General features: G+C 32.2%; 2 protein-coding genes across 3 annotated transcripts in view; both read left to right on the plus strand.

The window, feature by feature from the left end:
* The first annotated feature begins 4,072 nt into the window (after positions 1-4,072).
* LOC134681622 (short-chain collagen C4-like) lies at positions 4,073-7,507 on the plus strand. Its single transcript, XM_063541276.1, has 3 exons — positions 4,073-4,262; positions 4,701-4,772; positions 7,028-7,507. The coding sequence occupies exons 1-3, from the start codon at positions 4,124-4,126 to the stop codon at positions 7,447-7,449; spliced, it is 633 nt and encodes a 210-aa protein (XP_063397346.1). The 5' UTR covers positions 4,073-4,123; the 3' UTR covers positions 7,450-7,507.
* A 14,717-nt stretch (positions 7,508-22,224) lies between these two features.
* The window catches only part of LOC134728219 (carbonic anhydrase-like), a 40,974-nt gene continuing 37,394 nt past the window's right edge, over positions 22,225-25,804 (plus strand). The window contains exon 1 of one of the 2 annotated variants that reach the window (XM_063592743.1): positions 22,225-22,365. In XM_063592743.1, the coding sequence (XP_063448813.1) occupies positions 22,272-22,365 (94 nt within the window). In that variant the 5' untranslated portion in view covers positions 22,225-22,271. Of the gene's footprint in view, positions 22,366-23,970; positions 24,139-25,804 lie in introns of those variants that run through there. The other variant, XM_063592744.1, reaches the window with a different exon arrangement.

A 25,804-nucleotide genomic window follows, 5' to 3' on the forward strand; every position in this document is an offset into this window, starting at 1 on the left:
GTATCACATTGTGATTGGTTTAACGCCGTCACTTGGTGACCCCTATGAGACCGTAGGGGGCTAGTAAATTTCATAAGGGGTTCAAGACACGTTAGTGGTGACGTCATCTATTAATGTTGTTGTGTTTCATTATTTCTTTTTCAACAAAACGCAACAGATAACAAGCGTGCGATAAATTCGTTATACGGTTAATTACCGACCGCCTATGGATTTTACTAACCCTCTATGGATCCGTAGGGGGTCAGTAGCGAACCATATAACTTATTATAGCAGTGCATTTATAAAGATTCCGATGATATACTTGAAACATTGAGTAGAAATAATTAAAACTACAAAATATAGCATTATAAAGACATTAAAAAAATGTTACAAAAACAACAATTAAAACAAACAGCAACACAATTTACAGATGAATGAACGTGAATATAAATGGCAAAATTTCAACACTGTTTGCAAAACTTCATATATGCACGAGGATGCCGAGGCACTGACAAACATTAAAACAATAAACCGTTTTGTCATTTCATTGGTAGGAATGCCAGAGGTTATTGAACTGTTAACCCATCTTTCACCTGTTAAGCTCGCCAATTATGCATTGTGCAACCCCAAAAAGATCCTATGAACAGTCTTAACACAACTTTTTGAGGAAGCTAAATTAAATTGAACTACATGCACCAGTCTTATTCGTGAGTATCCTGCACAATGAACTCAAAACTGATTGGTGTACCAATGTAAAATTAAATGATAACACAAGACGTTTCATGACAATAGTGCGTATCTATTAAGTTTAGTTAACAACAACCACAAAACATATAAAATAGTTCTATGTTGTTTCTTGTGTCATATTATTTGTCTGTTTGTCTTTGTCTTGTTAGTTTATTTTTGATATATGAGTTAGACTGGTATCTTTCGTCCCTCTTTTAAAAGGACGTATATATTTTTGAGGCATTGAATTATTTTCAACGAACGTTGCTTTATTTGATAACAACATATTGCCTTCATATTTTTTTTTTATTGTCATTTGTAATTGGATTTTAAGGAAATTGAAATTACATTACATATAGAATATTTACTTATTCATTTTTTTTATATTCATGAAATAGGACTTTTTTATTTATTGTAATATTATGGAAAAAATATGTTGTTCTGTCTTGTACTGACCTCTATTTATAGATGTTTTCTCAAGATTTTCTTTTGTTATATGTCCTTGACTAAAGTCTTTACATATATTTAATAAAATATACGATACATTTAAAATGCTTCTTCAAATATGCGAAAATATGTATTATATGTATTTTCGAAAATGAATACAACAATTTTAATTTCATGCGTCTACGAATGTATAATAACAGATACGTGTCCAAAAGGACCGAAAACAAATTGCCAAATCCCTCTAAGATCAACTTTGCCTTAGGAATTTTATTCTTTAGTTTTAATCATTTTAATTTCTAAATTCATATACTTACAATATAGAAATATTTGTACTAAATCATGTCAGAATCTTTGTACTGACAACTGAATTGATTACACCCTCATGGATTCACATTCCATCAGCAGAGGAAACGATTCAGTGCCGAAAAAGAAAATAACACGTTACATTTTTTTATGCGTCCGAAACGCTTTTTCAAATGGAAACTTAACATTAAAAGATGATTCCCATCGTTAAAAGTAGAATATGTTATAAGAAACCTATGGTATGTGTTAAACTTCATCTTTCTTTGCAAACTGTAACTTTAGTCGCCACAAAAGACTATGTATATATGCGATAGTGACGGAAGTAGATTCTGTTAGGGAAAACCATTCGTTAGATAGGGTAAACCAATTAAAATATGAATATAAGAGTTGTTTTAGCATTAAATGGTGTAAAGATAATCACATGATTTCTGTAGACGAAACACAACAATTCATCGACCAAATAAAAAAACCACCATAAAATATAAAAATTCGACCTAAAATCGTCAATGATAGTTTGTTTAAAAAGTATGATTTGGTTCACCGCGTGAAACTTTAACTAACACTGAAATCTGAACAATTTCGATTATATATCGTTTGATTTTAACTACGGAAAACTTAAAATATTGTACCTAATCTGATTTAGTAGTGACCAGAAGTTTTTTGTGTTAACTATTTGTCAAAATTCATCATCATTCCAATGCGTCATTTTTTTTCTTTACGGTTTTGGTTTTTATTTACCTTTCTATTGATTTCACATTGATTTTACCATTGAGAGGTTGATCTCGCTTCAAAACCAAGTTTAAATCACCATTTTCTATAGAAGAAAATGCCTGTTCCAATTCCGGAATATGACAGTTTTTTTCCATTCGTTTCAAGTTTTTAAGCTTTAGATTTTACCATTGATTTCGTTTATTATAATTTTTTCGTTGAAGTTTCTTATTTTTACGCCCCAACTCCGATATAAGACGGGCAATCTGTTTTCTGGTCTGTGCCTTCCAATTCTAGTATCTAAATCTAAATATGGTGTAGTTGAAATCATCCTTAATTTTACGGACGCCATCACAAGTTGGTTAACCGTTATGGAATATCTGTTTCACAGATGATAGCATCGGAACTAAACACATTTATTCAAAAACGAATTGTTGGCATGACACGGGTTATGTTCTTCTCATATATGTTATAATGGTATGATACTAAACCCCTAACGGGAAAGATTGTGCCTGATATTCATATGATGACATTATATTCTTTCAATCAGTTTAATTGAAGCCTGGAGCTGGCATGTCAGTTAACTGCTAGTAGTCTGTTGTTATTTATGTATAATTGTCATTTTGTTTATTTTCTTTGGTTACATCTTCTGACATCAGACTCGGACTTCTCTTGAATTGAATTTTGAATTCACGCATTGTTATGTGTTTACTTTTCTACATTGGCTAGCGGTATAGGGGGAGGGTTGAGATCCCATAAACATGTTTAACCCGGCCGCAATTTTGCGCCTGTCCCAAGTCAGGAGCCTCTGGTATTTGTTAGTCTTGTATTATTTTAATTATAGTTTCTTGTGTACAATTTGGAAATTAGTATGGCGTTCATTGTCACTGAACTAGTATATATTTGTTTAGGGGCCAGCTGAAGGACGCCTCCGGGTGCGGGAATTTCTCGTTACATTGAAGACCTGTTGGTGACCTTCCGCTGATGTATTTTCTATGGTCGGGTTGTTGTCTCTTTGATACTTTTCCCATTTCAATTCTCAACTACAATTTCCTTTTCCTGAATGTGACCTACTGAATTAGACTTTTTACCAGGTTTGTACTTACATAAGCAACACGACGGAGGCCAGATGTGGAGCAGGATCTGAGATCACCCCCAGTTTTGTGGGGTTCGCGTTGCTTAATATTTACCTATCTATGTTTTGTATTGTATACTATTGTTTGTTTGTTTGTCTTTATTGATCTTTATTGTTTTTAACCATTGCGTTTTCAGCTTATTTTCGATTTATAAGTTCGAATGTCTCTCAAGTATCTTTCATTTCACTTTTCTAAGTAAAAAAAGGATGAAATGTACCGAACTCAAAGAACAATTCAAAACAATAGGTCCTTTATAACATGGCAAAATCAAAAGCTAAAATATATACAACGCACTGTCATATTTCTTAATTGGTAATGGAATTTTCATATGTATAGAAACTGGTGGATTGAACCAAAATATTGACACATTACATTTCGTTATTCTGCTATCATTCTATGTTTAGCTCGATACCGTTCAAAGTTTCGTTTTGTTTTTCTGACATTATTCGATATTTATTTACTGTTTATATATATAAATATATATATGTTCCTTTCTTTCGAGCAACACAATTATTTGATAGACATAATTATTGTGATACTCAATGTCTAATTTGCTTGTTTACATTTCATTTTTTTTTCTGAATCAATATCTTTTTACGAAATACTGCGTGTTTGGGGATTATGGATCTATGCACAGTTGTTCTTGGAATTGTAAATAAAACTGACATTTAAAAGTCACGCACAATAGAAATTAGAGGTTTTGCATTACATTGTTGTTGTCTAATAAATAAGGAAATCTTTTCATCCACACAAAACAAAAGTAACTACTGATTTGTATTAGGATACCTACTACTACAGGCTTTTGATATAGATATTACTTGATCATGTTGAAGATCGCTTTGATTTTTCTTTTGTCCTACGTTAATTGTCGAGCCGGGAAGCCAGGATGCTTAAAGAACCACCTAATAAAAGAGATGGAGAGAAACTTGAAGGATCTTCAATCTATGCATGTTCACAACGGTGGTATGTGTTCTTTTCTTTTAAAAAATAGATAAAACTTAAGAGAAAGAAATTCTCAATAGTTTTATATTTCACACAATGATAGCTGTGTATTTGCTTGTAGTTTTATAGTCAGAAAATTCAGCAGATGACAATATCTTAAAATACATTCTTCCAATAAAAACAAATGATATTTAATCATGTAGATAGAACAATAGAAAGTAAAGAAATTGTAATCATGATGTTATGATTTTTTTTATAAAAAAAGGAAGGTATTTACCGAATAACTTAACAATAAAGGATGGATTTTCTTACCTTTGTCTAACATTTTTTCTTTACAATTTTATTTGTAAAATTTAATTTTAACTAACACCATCAACATCTCTATTGCAATGTAGCATTTTAAATAACATTTTATAATGTAATACAAGTCTATAAAGTACTGTTTGTCTTTTTCTCTAGAGAACTCAGGCGAGACGTATATCAGATGGGGTAAAACATCATGTCCAGAGGAGTCTACGCTAGTTTATGATGGTAGGTTTTAACTGCATTTATAGCAAATAGTTCTTTGTACAGAAAATGTCAAACATAAAATAAATATTTTTTGTAACATTGAGTAAATATGAAACTGTGTTTAAAGAGAAAGGAAAATTATCTCTATACTTTTATACGAAACAAGTCAAATAGTTATCAAAGGTACCAGGATTATAATTTAGTACGCCAGACGTGCGTTTCGTTTACATAAGACTCATCAGTGACGCTCATATCAAAATATTTATATAGACAAACAAGTACAAAATTGAAGAGCATTGAGCAAAGCTTCTCAATACCAAATAATTAAGAAGAATAAACAGTATGTATGCTAATGACATTTATCCTGTTGAACTAACTTTAAATAAAGCTATCACTAACGATGACCACTGCCCTTTCTCGATCTTGAATTCTATACCTTTAATGGGAAGCTTTTGTACAAAAATTTATGATAAAATAGATGATTTTTCATTTTATATCGTTAATTATCCATTTTTAGATGGCGACGTTCCCTTGTATATATCTCAAATTGTACAATTCGCTCGTGTTTGTAACAACGTTTTAGAGCGAGAGAAATTTATGTATTACTAAAAAGTAAATAAACCAGGGGTTTTGTTATCACAAACTAGTCGAAACATTTACTAAATTTTACCGTTGGTACAAGGACATCATTCGTAAATATAACTCAACATGTAGACATCTTATATGAAACAGACTTATTAAGAAGGGAAATACTTAATATACTGTTGTCAGATTGCATATTTTGGCTTTTATATTGATTCACTTATACAGTTATAGGGTCTTTGCATCGGAACAAAACATATTTAGTCTAAAACCAGTTGTTGATATGACACGCGTTTTTGGCGTATTGAATTTTAAACCTGATGCTTTTTGTTGTCTGTTAATCATGTGTTTCTTTTTTGTCTAATATGTTCTATTTATTTGTATTGTAGTCCTGTAATATTATGTTGTAGTTTCGGTGTTGTATTTAACATTGCCGTTAAAGTGCGAGGTTTGGCATGCCACAAAACCAGGTTTAACCCACCATTGTTTTCCCCTTTAAAAATGTCCTGTACCAAGTCAAGAAGATGGCCATTGTTATATTATTGTTCGTTTCTGTGTGTGTTACATTTTAACGCTGCGTCGTTTGTTTTCTCTTATTTTTGAGATATTAAGATAAGACGTGGCACGGTACTTGTCTATCCCAAATTCATGTATTTGGTTTTGATGTTATATTTGTTATTCTCGTGGGATTTTGGCTATTGCTTGGTCCGTTTCTGTGTGTGTTACATTTCAGCGTTGTGTCGTTGTTCTCCTCTTATATTTAATGCGTTTCCCTCGGTTTTAGTTTGTTACCCCGATTTTGTTTTTTGTCCATGGATTTTTGAGTTTTTAACAGCGGTATACTACTGTTGCCTTTGTTTATGTTCGTCTCATATGTTTTATGATGGTATAATAATAAACACCCCTAACGAGAGGAATGTGTTTGATATTCATATGATGAAGACATACTGTGGATTCATTTATTTTCGTGGGTATTAATGTTCGTGGATTGCTGATAACTTGCATGTTCGTGGATATTTGATTTCGTGGTTTTCCCAATCTGTGTATACAAAGCCTATTGAAAATATAATATTCGTTGAACTTTTAAATTCGTGGTACACTCACACCCACGAAACCCACGAAAATTGGTATCCAACGAATAATAATGAATCCACAGTAATCTTTCAATCAGTTTACTTGAGGTCTGGAGCTGACATGTCAGTTACTACTAGTAGTCCTTTTTTAATTTATGTATTATTTTCATTTTGTTTAGTTTCTTTTGTTTCCTATTCTTACATCGGACTCGGACTTCTCTTTATCTGAGTTTAACTATGCGTATTGTTGTGCGTTTGTTCTTCTATATTGACTAGAGGTATAGGGGAGGGTTGAGATCTCATAAAACATGTTTATTTCTGCGCCTGTTCCAAGTTAGGAGCCTCTGGCCTTTGTTAGTCTTGCATGATTTTTTTATTTTAGTTTCTTTTGTATAATTCGGAGTTTAGTATGACGTCTTTTATCACTGAACTAGTAACATATTTGTTTAGGGGCAAGCTGAAGGACGCCTCTGGGTGCGGGAGTTTCTCGCTGCATTGAAGACCCATTGATGGCCTTCTGCTGTTGTCTCTTTGACGCATTCCCCATTTCCATTCTCATTTTTATTAACTGTAATTGATGAAAAATAAAATGCGCGTGCACATTTTTTGACATTTTTGTAGGATATGCTGCTGGAAAGCATCATGGTATTGGTGGGTCTGGGTCAAATATTCTCTGTTTACCAAAGAAGCCTGAATGGAAAGATTATAAAGACGGACTGAACACATGGAGAGGTAAACTATATGGTATCGAATACGAGATCTTTCAAAACAAGCCATATCCAAATACGTTTCACGATAAAGATATCCCATGTGCTGTATGTCTGTCTACAAGATCAACAGTTTTGATGGTACCAGGTAGACTTACATGTCATGACGGGTGGGATAAGGAATTCTCTGGGTATCTTATGTCACAGTCAAGTACAGATGGTCGTACTCCATCAGAATACATCTGTGTTGATGAGCAGTTGGAATCTGTGCCTGGCGGGGATTCGAATCGTAATGAGGTGTCGTGTATCCAGTGGAAGCCGTTTGTGGAAGTTTAAAATGTCCACCGTACGTTAATGGCAGAGAGCTTACTTGTGTTGTCTGCTCCAAGTGAAATACCAAACTAAAATAAAATATGTAAACACAATAAGTATCATTTTTTTTCAAGTTATTTGTATTACAAATTTTCAGATGGAAATTTGTGATTCTCAGGTTAAATGTCAAGCCATTTGTTGTCTGACTTGTAAACGTAATAGAATAAAAATGAACAACTTTAAGAAAATTCCAGAACTATTTTTCTATTAAGCAAATGGCATATTTAAAAAATGAAACACATCAAACGAATTTATAACTACTGTCATATTCATCCTTTGGTAAATTCATTTTCTGATGTAGAAAACGGTGTAAAAAAACTTTTTTATAGCTACATGTAGCTTACTAGTAAAACAGTAGAATAAAATTTCCTCAAATTGACAAGGATGTGTGAACAAAACAAACAGGCATAACAGGTAAAAATGTCAAAAAAGGGGTACCACAGTCAACATTGTGTTTTAGTCTTTTATTTATTTTAAAAAAACACAAAAAATGAAACCCAACAAATATACCAACAAAGAAAAAAAAGTCATATAAATAACAAACCAAATTAGCAAAAATCCTCTGTGGGTATTTATTTTTACAAATATGGAATTTTCTGTCTTTTTGTGGCTGTTTAATATCATATCTCAATTGGTGTGTTACGCTCCTTACGCTAAAACTGCTTCAGCAGAATGATCTGGAAAAACGACGACACTGAAATAGACCCTTTATCAAATTTACGGCATCACAAATTGATTGACCAATATGATATGATGATTAGGAACTTTCCGTTTTGAATTTTCCTCGGAGTTCGGTATTTTTTGTTATTTTAATTTTTACTAAACTAAGAAGAAACATGTAAATCTGTAGATGTCAGAATAGTCATCCAATCTGTGATGTTTACCAATTCTGTTCTATTCTGCATGTGAAATATTTTATATTACTTCTGTCATATCCGATAATCTATTTTGCCTATGACAATTAGCTGCATTCTTCAAAACCGATTGTGTTTCTCGCAAAAGACTGGCGAACAATACCAAAGGAATAATTAAACTCATATGTAGAAAACGAACTTGCAATGCACTGACATAGAAAACAGAAAAATTATCCAAAAAAAACAACAGGATACAAACACAACAGAGAAAACGAAAGACTAAACAAAAAATAAGTAAAAACAGGGGTCATTTCAAGTACCCTGGAAGGGTTAGTCGATCGTGGTCCATTTGTGACACATGTCAAGTTACTCCTTGGGAAATATGAAAAAACGGTGATTTCTTTTGGGACATCACCAAATTCATAAACCATCGGCAGAATAAATTCATAACTTTGAAGCTTGGCTGAATTTAAAAAAAAAAATTTTAAATTAAAACAAGGTGTGTAATGTCAATTATAGACAAAACAGTTACCAAAAAATCAAAACTGACATCAAAAAAATAAAAATCTGAAAAACCAACATCTAAAACTAAAAGCAAGGGTAATACGAAACCTATTTAAGCAATACGAGGGGTCATCGCATGTGTTCCTAAAAGAAGAGTAGATCCCGCTTCACATATGGCACCGTTGGCTTATGGTCATAAAACAGAAGATATGGTATGATTGCCAATGAGACAACTATCCACAAAAGACCAAAATGACACAAACATTTACAACTGTAGGTCACCGTACGGCCTTCAACAATGAGCAAAGCCCATACCGCATAGTCAGCTATAAAAGGCCCCGATAAGACAATGTAAAACAATTCAAACGAGAGACTAACGGCCTCATTTATGTAAAAAATGAACGAAAAACAAATATGTAACACATAAACAAACTACAACCACTGAATTACAGGCTGCTGACTTGGGACAGGCAAATACATAAATAATGTGGCGGGGTTAAACATGTTAGCGTGATCCCAACCCTCCCCTAACCTGGGACAGTGGTATAACAGTACAACATAAGAACGAACTATAAAAATCAGTTGAAAAAGGCTTAACTCATCAGATAGACAAAAAATACAAGTGGAAATGGCAGGGTACTTATACATCCCGACACAAAAAGACACACAATGAACAGATCTGAGAGTACTCACAGTTATCTGACAGCTAGTTCAAAGCCACTATCAACTAATATAAAAATCATGCCTCTAAGACTAAACACTCAATCAAGTATGAAAGCAAGGGTTTAAAGAGTAAAAGGAACATACAATTTCTTCTTGAATCTTAGATGTAAATACTTACAATTAATATCACTCAAGCTACTGACAAAAATAAGTCTCTTTCAAAAAATACTTTAGAACGAAGAAATATATATTCTAGTTTCTAAATATCTAATTTAATTTTTTAATTTTTGAGAGAAAAAATGTCTATATTGTGAAATGATTTTTTGTTTTTTTTATAAAGTTTCTGTTTTAGAATATCAGAAATTATATTCTAATAATGAAACAAATCAGCTTTTGTGTCTAGAAATTATTCTATGTACCATTTGTCTGAATTTTAAAAAAAAAAAGTACCTTTATTTACCACAAAAGTCATATAAAAGAAGTGTTTTTATGTTTTTAATGACAACCAATTTCCTTTTTACCATTTGAAATTTTTGAAGATAACAATATTAACAAGATTCAAACAATGGCGATTGTAAATAACAAAACGTTTTCCTTAAACGCAATTCACTGTTCTATGCTTTATATGGTATATGCTAGATAAAATTATTGGCAGTGTAATCAGATGGCTGAAGCTGTTAGTATTCTCCTTGATAATATTGATGTGCGTTTCAGCAACAAAGTTTATCGAGAGGTATCCCTATGAGCACTTATTGTGCCCCTTTAATAGCAGACTTGTTTTTCTACTGTTACGAATCTCAGTTTATGCTAACTCAGTACAGACCCGTCGAAATTGAGATTAATTGATAAATTCAACAACACTTAACGTTATCTTAATGATATTTTTTCGTTAAATATTCAAGAATAAAAAAAAAACTGCTGAAATTTACCCAAGGAATTTACTTTAAATAAATCGAATTTAAACGTTTTAACTGTCCTTTCCTAGATTAAGATACTTCAGTTTTAAACGGGAAACTCCACACTAAAAACGACAAAAGGGACGATTTTTCATTCTCTTTTGTTAATTTTCGATGTTTAGATGGTGATGTTCCTGTTGCATCATCGTACGGTTTTTATATTTCACAGCTCGTTCGCTTTGTCCATGTCTGTTGTGACGTTTTTGATTTTAAGGATCGTAATCTATGTACTACTGGTGAATAATTAAACCAGGGATATCGTTACCAAAAATTACTTAAAACCTTTACTAAATTTTTCAATAGATATACATATTTGGTTTTGAAGTTTGGTTGTACCTAAAGAAAACTTATTTCAAACGAGATAGTATATCCTGATTTTTACGGAAACGTTGTTAACCCTGTACTAAAATCATTGAATATTGTTTTTTGATTTGTATAAATACTGATTTTGTTATCAGTAAATTAAAAGCAAACTAAATATTATTTGTATGTTATATACATACATGTATACACATTCATGAATCTACAATCTGTCGATACCTGTATCTTGGCATTGCACAACTGTAACGTTTTTCTCTGACTGTTTATGACGTCTTAAGGTGGTACCTAACACTTTAACTAAAATTAATTTGGCTCGTTTAATTTTCTTAAAATTTTGACAAAATATTTACTTTGACCCTTTGACAAAAATATAAAAATTTCAAAAAAATTGAACCAACCGTTTCATCAGAAAAATTACACTGGTTATATAGCAGTTTGACAAACACTTATTTTGATCATTGAAAAGCTAAAAGTTCCCTTTTAAACACAACGTCATTAAAACGTTCTGCTGATTTTACAGAGTTATCTCCCTGTAGTGTTAGGTACCACCTTAACACTAAATCCATTTGATTTTGGATGTGTACGGATTGATAATTTAGTCTTAGATGCATGATTGTTATATAAGTTTGAACTAGCTGTCAGTTAACTGCGAGTATTCTCAGATCTCTTCCTAGTATCTTTTGGGATGTACAAGTACCCTGCCACGTCCACTTGTATTTTTGTTTATTTGATGAGTTAATCCTTTTTCAACTGAGTTTTGTAGTTCGTTTTTATGTTATACTGTTATATCACGGTCCCAGTTTAGGTGGAGTGTTGGGATCAATCGAACAGGTTTAATCCCGCCATCTTATGTATGTATGTGCCTGTCCTAAGTCAAGAGCCTGTTATTCAGTGGTTGTCGTTTGTTTATGTGTTACATATTTGTTTTTCGTTCATTTTTTTTGTACATAAATAAGGCCGCTAGTTTTCTCGTATGAATTGTTTTACATTGTCATTTCGGAGCCTTTTATAGCTGACTATGTGGTATGGGCTTTGTTCATTGTTGAAGGCCGCATGGTGACCTATATTTGTTAATTTCTGTGTCATTTTGGTCTCTTGTGGAGAGTTGTCTCATTGTCAATCATCTTCTTCAACTACACAACATCTTCTGTTCTCTCTTTATGCCCAAGATTAATGAAAAGTTTATATTACTGATGTTAGGAAATAGTCATCTTTTTATGTATTCAAAATTGCGTACAGGTGTGTACTAGTGGTTTGTTATAACGATAAAACTAGAGAACAAATGCAGTCATCCCCCCCTTTGATAATTCGACCAATATCGAGTATGGACCCAAAACTATAAAAAAAAAAAAAAGCAGTCAATGGAAGCTGCAAATATGTGATAAAATTGAGAATGGAAATGGGGAATGTATCAAAGAGACAACAACCCGACCATAGAAAAATCAACAGCAGAAGGCCACCAACAGGTCTTTAATGTAGCGCACCCGGAGACGTCCTTCAGCTGGCCCCTAAACAAATATATACTAGTTCAGTGACAATGAACGCCATACTATTTTCCAAATTGTACACAATATTTTTAGGTTTAATATATAAAAATAGATCTATACTTTATTTTCAGTTTGTACTTTTTCCTCAATCTAAAATTTTTATATGTATATCATAGAGATGTTTTTTTAATTCTCACTTTTTAATGTAAACTGTTTTTGATAATGAAAATGATTATTTTGTGCAAATATTTAAAAAATAAATAAACTATGATTGTTGTGCCGAAAGGACAAAAATCAATGTGACATGCATACGGTGAACCTATACATTTTAAAAACACGTTATAAATTATCAAATAATATTCGGTGAATTGCATATCACATGTCCTCATTGATTTTGTAGGTTCATTCTTTAGCAAGTGCCACATTTAAAAAGATTCTGCTACATGTATTTAAATAATGTATATGCATTTAATACTTTTATGAGCAAGAAACTCGTACCAGCTATTTTATTGTCTAAATGATTGTTGTGCAGCAAAAGGACAAGGTCAAGGTACTAGTCAAAATGAAGGGACGGTCATTTCGGCTACCATTAGAGTCAAATTGGGTAAAATGTTACCGCCATTCGTCAAAATATCCATATCGTGATTCATCAGAGGTCTTAAATAATTATCGTTTGCGTCATTTTTGGAACAATGTTTTGGGTCAAAATCAGTCGGTGTTTTATCGTCCAAAAGAAAATAAGGTGTACATTTTACCGTCATCCACCAAAAATTACCTTTTACGTCATTTGGCAAAGTGTTTAGTCGTTATTCGTTATGAAGGTACCCCTGGCCCATTACTTCTTCATAGATGAGATTTACCAAACTTTAAGACTGTGTCGTATGCAGAGGAATTTAAATTGTTCTTATTTTTTGTCTCCCAGTTACATGTGTCGTATGCAGAGGAATTTATATTGTTCTAATTTTTTGTCTTCCAGTTACATGTGTCGTATGCAGAGGAATTTATATTGTTCTAATTTTTTGTCTTCCAGTTAAATGTAGGTGTAAACTCTTTAATTCATCCTTGATTTGTTTTTATCTAGAACAATTCCAATCGAGAATAGAGGATATCACTGTTTATATTATTTTATTTATTTAGTTCGATATTTATATAGTGAAACCCGCCTCCGGTTGTGGGATTTTTCCGCTATGTTGGAGGCTCTTTGTTAGTCTCGGGCTGTTTCTGCTCATCGGTTGTGTTGTTGTTTCTTTGGCACTTTCCGCATTTTCCATTTTCAATTCTACTGAAAAAAAATTAAATTGTTTTATATGTAATTCCCTTAATCTTACATTTTGTTAGTATATTTGTAAGCGTTTGGGCTATAATGAAATATTTAAGAACCTGTTATTTATATGTATTTATGGGAATAAACAGAGCCTCGTTTTGGTTCATTATTTTTACCTACTAAGGTTGTTCACCGCTTGTAAAATTAAAATTGTATTTCAATTTTATTTTCATATACTTTTCTTTGTTCATGAAAGGTTGAAAGCGGACAGAACATAAAACAAGTTTAAGCGCTTCCTCATTTTACCAAATTACGTCGAACATGTTCCGTACTACATGAACGGTATCCATTAAGCTATTTAAAACGCATAATTTTAAACGCTACAATATAATTTTATTGGGCCTACCACATAGAGTCAAAATTTATGCTTGTTTAATAACTCTGGAGATATGTGAAGTGCATACTTTAAACCTTGTTTAAAATTGCAATAATTATCATCGATATTGAGGAGCATGTACATAGATTTTATCTCAATCAAAGATACAGTTTGTTTTACATGCCTGACATTGCGTTTGAAATTAGATGAATGTAATAAATAGTGATTTGGTAAATAGGACCAAGAATGTCTAGTCTAAGGTTCGGTCATTGCAAATTGTAACCTCCACCCCAGAAAGCCATAAACTTCAAAATATTGTCCCGACATTGAACAAATACAAAATAATTGAAATATATGTCTCTAGCTTTTGAATCAAAGAAAAACGTAAGAATGATTAAATTTATTTATATTGATTGACCTTAGCAATCGCTATAAATATGGGTTCATATAAAGCACAAAGCAATAGAAAGGAAATGTGCGTATATGGTAACATAATAATATACAAATCATAGAAAATCTCATAAGTGAAACGTTTTTACATATGTCAGTGATGTGGATGCAGTTTCTAAGTTTGGTGATGTTTGGAGGATTAGAGGTTGTTAATGGAGCACTAGGTTAGTTAGACTAATATTATATATTTCATTTCGATTTTTCTTTAATGTTTGGTCTTTTTACTAAATAATTTTATTGAAAAGTATTTTTGTTTTATCAACCTCTTCTCTCCTTAAATGTTACATATCCGTGACTGTTATAATTGACATTCGATAGATTCTAGAGAATATGCATATTAAGTTCACTAGCGTATGTGCTGGGGCAAAGATGTGTCTGCAAAGATGAGGGGCTTTTGTCCCCTTTTTTAAACGAAAAACAAAACAAAACTAGGTTTTTACATTCTCCAAAGTAACTAATAAAATTGAATAAAAAATAGGACACTGACTTACTTCTAGACTATAACACTATAATAGAAAACTTTTTTCACGAGTCTGCACCTCCCCGCACACGTTACGTTTCAGTCTGCTCTTATGTCGCTGAAGTAGCTGTCTCACAGACCATGAGAGTTGTTTGTTCATGCATATTGTGTTATCGTATTTTGTTGTCGTCCTTAAAATAAAAATCTTAGCAAATATATCTCATTGGCACTCATTCATGTACCACATCTTATATCTATTGAAAGACTAAAACTAGGCTCGCGACTTGCTGGGAAAAACATCATGACTTATCCCTCATTCAGGGGGTATGGGAGTCTAAAATAAAAATGATAGAATTTGTTCATACTTTGCCAAAACGTTGTATCTATTGATATATGTTGAAATATATAATAAAAATGTAAGGTCACCGCGCATTTTCTCAAGCTTCAGGACGCGACAAAATGACACATTTTGTAAGGATTATACAGGCAAAAACTCCATTTCGTGGTTAGAAACTAAACAAGATGATAGAATTGTTAAATTCTTAAAGAAAAGATAGCCTTCAGACAATCCTTTGAGAATTTCTAAAGAAAAGATAGGGTCTCCGCGTGAGTTTTTTCCTGTTAAAATACAAAATAGGAAAATCCCATGAAGTATCCTTCAGAAAATGCACTATTTTAGAGTTACCTCCCCATAAATTGGCAATTTAAAAAAAAAAAAAATAAACAAAAATAATCAACATTTGCAAAAATACTAATATTTATAAGTTATATTCTAATAAATTGGTTCTTTTAAATGAAAATTCATATCAGATATCTGCATTCCTGCATCAAATGTTGCTAACTTGATAGAAAATCTGGACCTTTGGTTCACTGTTTTTTTTACAAACCAAGATGGAGGAAGACACCCATACCACCTTAAAGTTTAATGATTACTTCCCCATATAATAATAAAACATTTGCCTTGTTAGTTCTGTATTTTTCATTTACATCAATATGATAAAATAAAGAAATATTTGTTGCATAAAAGTTTATTTTATTATCAAAACTTCCCTGTCTTTGTTGGTTATACTATATCTAGTATTCTAACATGACGTCCTTCAAACGCTTTGAGTACACACCCGTGGTAAAATATGAATATATTGGTTGGGCTGTTCCGATTGTACTCCCACGTCACATGATTGTTTATGAATGAAGTACACGACGTCATAGAATAATGACGTAATAATTTAAGCATTTTACGGGAAAATACACGCTTCTGATACCGAAAATCATCACAACAAAGAAACGTAAACAAACGATGCTAAAATGTGGTATAAGCCCTTTTTTTATATACATGGAAGATATATAGGTAAATTATCATAAAAATTCATCCAAATTTATCTAAATATGTTACTGTTAATAGTATGAGCATGTCACTAATTCTGTTTCATCCGTTCTTTACCGACAATCTAAAAGTACGTTAATTAATGGGAACGGCAAATATTTGCCCCCACCTAGAGCGCTTCGATCCAAAAGAATTGCCGTATTTATCTTATTAGAATCGAAATAATTCGCTAACGCTCAGGGTAAAATATTTGTCATAAAGGGCCAACCCGTGGTAAAATCACGATATATTCAAGCCCCCATGAATTATTTCTTAATTATATCTTGATGACTTTATACTTACACGGAATTACAAATGATTAAGAACGAGCCAATTATCTAACAAATAAAATTGAGAATGGAAATGGATAATATGTCAAAGAGACAACAACCCAGCCAAAGAGAAGATACCAGCAGAAGGCCACCAATGGGGTTTCAATGCAGCAAGAAAATCTTTTTTTTTATTTTAGTCTCGAAAAATGTATTTCAATATATAAGATAAAGATGGCTTTCAAATACGTTCAGAAACATATTACTTTTATATCAGCACTAATTCAGTGTCTTTCGCTATTTAACAAGTTTATTTGTTTGTTTGTGCTACGTCGAAACTGATGAATCAACTCCTATCAAACTGGTTTTATGTAATAGCCAGTTCTAAAAATGTATGATGTAACATCACTATCTCAAGTAATGGATTATCGGGGACTCACACAAATGTTTAACCCTGTGCATGTGAACCCTGAACATTCAGCATGTGCCTGCCCTAAGTCAGGATCCTTCAGATTCAGAGGTTACCGTCGGATGATGTCTACAATACTCGTTTCAGAGTGTTCAGAATAAAGGATTTCTCGTAACGATGGGGACAACCGCAACACTTATGTTGGAAGTAATGCTTGTTTATTATCAGCCATTGATAATAATAATTTTACGCTCACTCGGTCTGTTAGAGGCTTTTCAGTTGGAATTAAACAAGAATAAAAGAGTCCATGCATGAGAAGAAATAAAGAATATTTATGTTTAAAATCAAAATAAACACTCATGGTTCAGTCTTCTGTTAGTTATTCGTATTATTTTATTTATGCGTTTAGAACCTATGGCGAGCTCACAGTTTTAGTGTGTGTTACAAGAACGGTGTGATAATTTAGCATTACTGACTGGCGAGGAATGTTCCCCTAATCTTACCAAGTTATTTGATAGCCTGAGCGCGACAAGAAAGGGTTTCGTCCAAACTGTTATGAAAACGATTCTAAATCACACTGTTTGTTTTCTCTATTGAACTGATTTATATTTTGTCATGCAAGCTAGTATGGTCTTTAAACGCTTTTTATTCGGTATTGGTTTTATTCATTATTGAAGTGTTACAATGACTTATATTTGTTTTCATCTTTTTCGTTTCCGAAAGATAGATATCTTTTTGTCAATCAAACTATATCTTCATATTTATACAAGTGTGGACACAGATGAGTGTGGATAGTATGTATGGATGTTTGACAGTGTCTTATGACAAAATGAGTTGTTTTTCCTATATGGTGTTATTAACTGTGTTGCACGAGGGCAACCAATCTGAGCATTATGAGTGTTATTTATTAAATTTTTTATGCCCCCACCTACGATAGTAGAGGGGCATTATGTTTTCTGGTCTGTGGGTCCGTTCGTTCGTTTGTCCCGCTTCAGGTTAAAGTTTTTAGTCAAGGTAGTTTTTGATGAAGCTGAAGTCCAATCAACTTGAAACTTAGTATACATGTTTATTATGATATGATCCTTCTAATTTAAGAGCCAAATTAGACTTTTGACCCCAATTTCACGGTCCATTGAACATAGAAAATAAAAGTGGGAGTTTCAGGTGAAAGTTTTTGGTCAAGGTAGTTTTTGATGAAGCTGAAGTCCAATCAACTTGAAACTTAGTACACTTGTTGCATATGGTATGATCTTTCTAATTTCAAAGCCATAATAGACTTTTGACCCCCAATTTCACGGTCCATTGAACATAGAAAATGAAAGTGGGAGTTTCAGGTTAAAGTTTTTGGTCAAGGTAGTTTTTGATGAAATTGAAGTCATATCATCTTGATTATATCAGCTTAAATTAAAATAAGCATACAAAGCTTTTAGTTTAAGGAACAATAATAAAAATCAAGCTGCTTAATGAAAAACAAACGATTTATCGTTGATAATGAATAACAGCCAAAATTCCAATTGAACCTAAGTCCTCTATGTTGCTAGTTCTTTTGAAATGACATTTCACGATCTATTACCTGTCCATTTTCCATCTTAACATGTCTAATTAAAACTTATATGGTGAAAATTTACTGTTAATGTGCACATCATTTCACTGTGTCTAAACCACACCGGCAGAATTTGATCGGACTCGATGGTATCTAACGTCCGGCACAATGACGGAACATCAATAGACAGAAGAAAGATAGGTTTCTCCTTATTTTCTTATTTTTTTAATGATATCGAAGAATATATATACATATACAACTATTTTCTATTGTGAGTTGCAATATTTTCTACAACCGTTCTATATTAACGGAGAAATAAGTCAAAATGCATGTCAAAATGACGAATTGAGTGAACCTTGCCTCGAAATTGTTTAATTTCTCGTTAAATTGTTCACATTGTACGGAAAGAAAGGTACGGGAAGATAGATACTGACACAGACATTGCAAAACTAGTCATTATGATCATCCGAGTTCTTGTATTTCTGTGTATGGAACGAAATAAATGGGTCATGTCAAATAAAAATACACCGGTTTCGTCATTGTTGTTTACTACACAACACCCGGTTTTTTATATTTTTTTAAAACCAACAATTTATGAAAAGCAACGTTAACACGGATCTGAACATTGTCTTTCGAAAGAATTTAAATATATATGTATTATAAAGTAAACTTGGCGTGTTTACATTTATTTACATACTAGGTAATTATAGTACTACACATTTTCCTAATGAAAGTCGTATCCGTTATTTCACTGATCTTCAAACTAATTTTAAATGGAATATAAATACTCAATAGCAAACACTGATATCTTATTATTTTTTTAACTAGATAGATTTTTATATAGGTTTTGAGATACATCGCAGTATGTGACCCCCCCCCCCCTTTTTTTTACAAAGAAAACCTAATTAACGCTTAAAAAACAAAATTTAAAACATCACCTTAAAGTATGCAGAAATTAAGATTTATATTACTAAGAAGTGTGTAAAGTTTGATGCAATAATGATTAACCATTTTGAGATAGGGCGCGACATGTTAAAAAAAACCCACACTCCTGTTTTACTTACAAAGTTCTGTAACTCAAAAAGATTAAATTTGATTTTCACTAAAAGGTTTACAAATCGTTTGACCATTTCAAGAAATAACTTTGTTAAGTGTCATAAAAAACTAGATAAGCTGTTCTCAAGTTACGGTGCGACATGTTTACGCTGGACAGAAAGATAGACGGATAGCTAGACGGACGGACGGACGGACGGACCGAATGACTGATAGATGGAGGAACGGACGGATGGACAGACGGGTGTATACAATAATACGTCCTGTCAAAATTGGGATGGGCGTGTAAAAACGCAAAGAAATGAAAAAAAAATCGTAATTAAAGGTCAATAAGTTTTATTAGGATATCGGCCAAGTCGATTTATTTGTATATTTGTCTGCCTTATCATTTTCCTATATAACTTTTATATATATTTGAGAAAAATGTATAGAAATCGATAAAAAGAACTTGATATTCGGCATTTATTATAATAAACACAATCCAACTCACATAATCCGATTTCCCGGGTGTCCCTGATTTCTCATTTCTTACAATATTTTAATTCGTTATACACTTTATAAGATAAGTGGCGAATCTAGATGACGTATACGTTGCACGCCCCGACCCCACCTTCGGTTGCCAAAACTATATTGATTCCTGTATTTAACGATTTTGTAAAGCAAAAAATAATCAAAATATTGTTCGACTCGCTACGCTCGGCGGTATGTACAAGTTGTTCGAAATACGGCCACTTTGAAATAAACTGAATCCGTCTGTCCGTATATATTGTCAAAATATATTGACCAACGTCAGTGTACGATCATCATAACATAATGGCGACAGTACAGACTCGTTTTTTAATAATGTTAACAAAATAATTATTATTGAATTTTATCGATGACCTGAGACTATTATACTAATTTGTACATAGCAGTATAGTTACAATTAGTGATAAATAAATTTTATTTTAATACAATTGAGAATGGAAATGGGGAATGTGTCAAAGAGACAACAACCCGACCAAATAAAAAAACAACAGCAGAAGGTCACCAACAGGTCTTCAATGTAGCGAGAAATTCCCGCACCCGGAGGCGTGGTAGTTGTAATCCTACATTCTATGTCGATTATGCATGCATATACATTTGTCTTATCATTAACGTTTATCCTTAAGAAGATTTATTTTTAACGATGGTAGAAAAGATTACATACATGGAATGATTAGATTACTTATAAAGGTGTCCATTCTTTTGTGCGAGGAAATCACATATCAATTGTGTGTTTCGATTTTTATGACCGTAAACTTTAATTTCAAGTTTAAACATGTTCAACATATTTTCCCATAACTCATATAGAAAACGCATATTTGAAGAGCTTTAATCTCAATATGCTGTTAAAAAAGTTCGGAATGCAAAGTAAAATTAAAATATTTGAGTTCTATAAGAGTAGGAATTTGCTTATTATTTATTTGAATCTGAGACTCATATAAACAATAAGCCGCTGTCCGGTGAACGAACTTGTTTTCGAACGACCCACAAAACTCCTTTTGAACACTGAAATTAAATAATCAATTATAATGTAATGCGATTATGATTTTTTTTATTTGACCAAACCGGGTTATGCATTTTGAAATCTATGACGAAACCGGGTTGTATACATTGACGAAACCGGCCAGTTCCATTTTGACATGACCCATTTCTTTCGTTCCATACACAGAGTTACAGTTATTGAGATGCTCATAATAACTAAATTTGCAATCTCCGTGTCAATATCTATCTTCCCGTAACTTTCTTTCCGTACAATGTAAACAATTTAAAGAGAAATTAAACAATTTCGAGGCAAGGTTCACTCAATTCGTCATTTTGACATGCATTTTGACTTATTTCTCCGTTAATATAGAACGGTTGTAGAAAATATTGCATCTCACAATAGAAAATAGTTGTATATGTATATATATTCTTCGATATCATTAAAAAAATAAGAAAATAAGGAGAAACCTATCTTTCTTCTGTCTATTGATGTTCCGTCATTGTGCCGGACGTTAGATACCATTGAGTCCGATCAAATTCTGCCGGTGTGGTTTAGACACAGTGCATTTATACATTGATAAAACTTTCAAATTGAAAAAAATCTCACGTGGTCGAATAGAACTTTTCACACAATATTGTTCCCTCCTAGTGATCTAATTATTCATAATTGCACTATACTGACAAAGGAATTGATAGCAGTGCAATGTGTTATATTTCCTATTTTGCAAATTCGGAATTTCAAACATAACAAATGTACTACAGTTAAGTGACGAAGAGATATATCTATTAACTTCTGCCCGCCTTGTAGTTCAATAGTATAATACAAAATGTTTCCCGCTTACTGTTTCTCCGGCAAATGACACCGTCTGGAAGAACCGAGAACACAAAACTGACGTTGATATAAATGAAAAGTCCTCTTTCCAATATCCCATACCTATATACAGAATTTAACGGAATAAGCGTTATTTTTAAAGATAAGAAAAGTGCCCTTGTTCTTCAAAGAACGCAAAAATTAAGGACCCCAATCAAGACTCACATTAGTATGTACTAATTTCATTTGATACATGTATTTGTGTACTTTTCCAATATTGGCTCTTGATATCTTGTTCAAATAAGATAAAAAATTTCCGATAAAGCACATATACATGTATTTTATACATGTACCTGGCGTTGTATTAGTGACTGTGACTTTTATCAAGTTTGTACAAAACAAAGAGACTAAGAAAACTAAATATTTGTATACCGTTTTGTAATGTAGTGACCTACTCTTTTGGGTTATCACTAGACACGCATTTTAAGTTCGTTAAAATGAAGCAAAATTCGAAAATGATATCAACAATGTTTTTGAAAGTTATATTTCTTGATTTAACTCTGTTTTATGCTCGTGTACTAGGCAGTGCTGGTAAGTAGTTATCTATTATCAACTTTGTAGTTTCATCAATGCTTTTCTGAGGGTCTACGTAAAAAAAATAGGAAAGGGGGCCAAGACAATAACATGTCATCATATAGCAGGGTATAATAACATATATGCAAAACATGGATTAAAGTTTTGTAAAGTTCATAGAAAGAGGTATTATTGCATACAATACAATACAATAGTTTGAATAGACGGGAGAGAGACCAGCATATGAAGATAGTTTTTAAAAAGTACAATTGTGTTGAGGAGGTTGGAGGGATGAATCCCAATTTTGTATTTCGATAACTTGCATCAATTTTATTTCATTATTTCTGGTAATTTTATTTTCCTTTCCGGCTTTGTTTTTCTTATCCTTAAATGTTTAGTAAATGTTTACTTGTTTTATCGTTGCTCTTCCTGTCTAAGATCATAACTTCAACGTTCGGTTAATGTTTGCTTTTTTCTCTTTGCTCTTCCGTTTCAGTTTCAATGATAATGTATCCGACTATTCATATCCAACTGAAATGAAACAACATGATTTTTTTATTTTAAGATAACTTCCAATATGCTATGTTTAAAGGGAGTAAACATTAAACGATTATTTAGATAATGACCGTTTGAATTCAAGGATCTTCAAGGGGGAGGGGTATGTTTTTTTCATTAAAAAAATTATATCCTGATCAAGCATCCAATTTGATGAAGAAAAACATATTGTGTTAAAGCATTATGTAGACCAAGAGCAGTTATATAAACAAATATATAACGCTAATCCAGAACACACTATTACAATCCATCAGACAATCACTGTGATAAACATGCTCCGGAATGACACGATTGAAAAATCAAATAAAGAAGATCTGGCAGTAAAACTGACCACATCAATACTCGACTAGTATAGAAATATGGTCATCGTCGAGATGCATAAATACGCAGCCACGTACGATCATAATGCCTTGTGTAGGGAAATTAATCAATCAATCATTCTGCATGTTGAAAACCCTGTATAAAAGTGACGCCTAACATACACGCGTTCCAACATCAATTCGAATTCCGATAGCAAAAAAAACTTATTCGGGTGACTGTATACATACTATCAGTATTGTATTGTGATTATATTACAAAATATTGATCACATGATGTTGGTATGATTACTAGACTTGCAATTGCTTTACATCAATCCATTTACAACAAATCATTGAGAATCTGCAAAACTAAACTAAACTCTATTCAATAAACTCTAATGGCAGTTGTAATTTTCCTCCTTTTGTCCCGTTCGATAATTATAACAACATCTAACTATTGTAATGTTCTGTTAAACAGATTTTGTTCTCGATCGTGCTGATGCATTCGTGCATGAGATACTTGCAACTGGACTATACCAGACAGCACCACTCAATCAATCCCCTGAAAAAACCCAGACGTATAAACGATACATGAAATGTATAATAATCAAAATCTGTACATACAATACATCATTAAATACTAATCAGGTATACATTTGTCCCTTTTAAAGATACTATCTTAATTTCCCGGAGCAATTACCAAAAACAGGTGCGTAAATTACCATTTTATCTATTAAATCACATCATTATTATATGAAATACTGGATAAAATATAGACGACTTTGGCGTATTACATGTATAAGATGCAGACATGAAAAAAGGATTATTAAGTAAATCTTTGGAAATATTGAAATGGAGTTTCTGTTATTATCACTGTATCAGTTCTCAGTGCTTTTATATCTTATCAGTAACCACGAAATCACATGCAGTATTTCCGGTAAGACTTTAATATTATATTTTCATTAACATTTCTTCTGGCATGTTTGGACAATAAGAGGATGCTTCAATATTTGAATCATCTGAAACTGGAAAAAGTTTCATGCGCATTATAACTTAAGAAAATTTATCTAGATTTGATACTTAGAGTAAGCACTTTTTTAATATTTTTTTACACTTTTTCGTAAAAGAAATAATGTTTAATATAATGGTTGATATACATACAATAATCTTTGTACCATAAATATATGAAAATAGATTTATCAAGTAAAACCAATTATTATTGCAGTGTTTAATATTCAAAGAGTATGTAAATTCTAGAATCAAAAATCAAAGTTAAACATAAATTGAAATAAAGCAATATAAAATTATCTAAAATATGTGTTTAAGGTAGACAAAAACATGATTGTCGATCTGTTGACAGTTATGTAATCACTAATTTCTACCAAATGAAGCTGGAATGGAATCGAAGGGTTGATGTGGGTCTTGTAACTATTTCCATATAAACCACCAACATCCTAGCTGCGATACAACTTAGTGTCACGTGATCTCATGAGAGAATGATATTAACTTTAAAAAACACAAACAATTAGATACATAGAATGAAGGGGTAGCACTCACTATGAATTTTTTTCTTGACAAACTTTTTTTTCGCCTATGTCGAAAAACAATCTATTTTTTTCGCGACAAGTCGAAAACAATTTTTTTCTTTCAATTTTAGCATTAGATATAGTGGCAGCTGAGGGTGAAACAAACAATATTTTTTCTTCTCAGAATCAAAAACAATTTTTTTTTAACCAAAAACTGGAAACAAACTTTTTTCCCAAAAAAATCCTTAGCCCCCCCCCCCTAAAATCAAATGGTTGCTCCTATACCCTAACTGATTTTAAGACTACTTTATGGAAATTATTTGATAATTGTCATCAAAACCTAAGAAGTTAACTATGAATGTGTGGTCGCATCAATAATTGTACGGATGTTCACTATGATCTTAACTTGAGCGCCTTAAAATTAGGATTTGATACTTGGCCATGAAAATGCAAAAAATCAATCAGCATGATCAATGACATGTGTCCTATCCTACGAATCATATAATTGTGTTGTGTGTATCTTAAATGGTTTGTTTCTGTCATTTAGAACATTTGCTTTTTAAGAAAGCGCTTATGTGATCTGAGCTGTTAAATTAAATAACATTTTAGATTCAGAGTGATCAGGAGTTGGGCATATTGAGTTTCCAATGGTATAGTTGTCCTACTATGACTTTCATCAGACACACTCGGGGCCACAAGTCTGGGAAAGCAAACTTTTAGAACATGAAAACTAAAACGTGCCTAATCAACACAATCAAAACCGTTTAACTTTGCCTTAGGGAAATACAACCTAAGTTTTTGTTACATGATTAATGAACAGTAGATTCACAATCACACTTTATCAATACACTATGCATGTACCAAGATTTCAAGATATATTAGTAAGCACTCAGTCACATTCTAACATGTAATAGAGGTCAAATGTGGAATACAATTTGTATAGATAACATGACAAAAGAACAAATTAAAACTAATTTACGTCAATATATATAACTCTAGTTATCAACAGTGTGAAAATTACGAAAATAGTAGAACCAAATATATGGCACAAATCAAAGGAATATATTAAAATCTATG

The sequence above is a fragment of the Mytilus trossulus genome, chromosome 8 (assembly GCF_036588685.1).
Source record: "Mytilus trossulus isolate FHL-02 chromosome 8, PNRI_Mtr1.1.1.hap1, whole genome shotgun sequence".
Taxonomy (NCBI): domain Eukaryota; kingdom Metazoa; phylum Mollusca; class Bivalvia; order Mytilida; family Mytilidae; genus Mytilus; species Mytilus trossulus.

What these genes read in the sequence shown, in the direction of transcription:
- LOC134681622 (XM_063541276.1), top strand. Translation starts at nt 4,124, where the DNA reads ATGTTGAAGATCGCTTTGATTTTTCTTTTGTCCTACGTTAATTGTCGA. An exon ending in TATGCATGTTCACAACGGTG is followed by an intron (nt 4,263 to 4,700) that starts GTATGTGTTCTT and finishes CTTTTTCTCTAG; the next exon opens with AGAACTCAGGCGAGACGTAT. An exon ending in GTCTACGCTAGTTTATGATG is followed by an intron (nt 4,773 to 7,027) that starts GTAGGTTTTAAC and finishes ACATTTTTGTAG; the next exon opens with GATATGCTGCTGGAAAGCAT.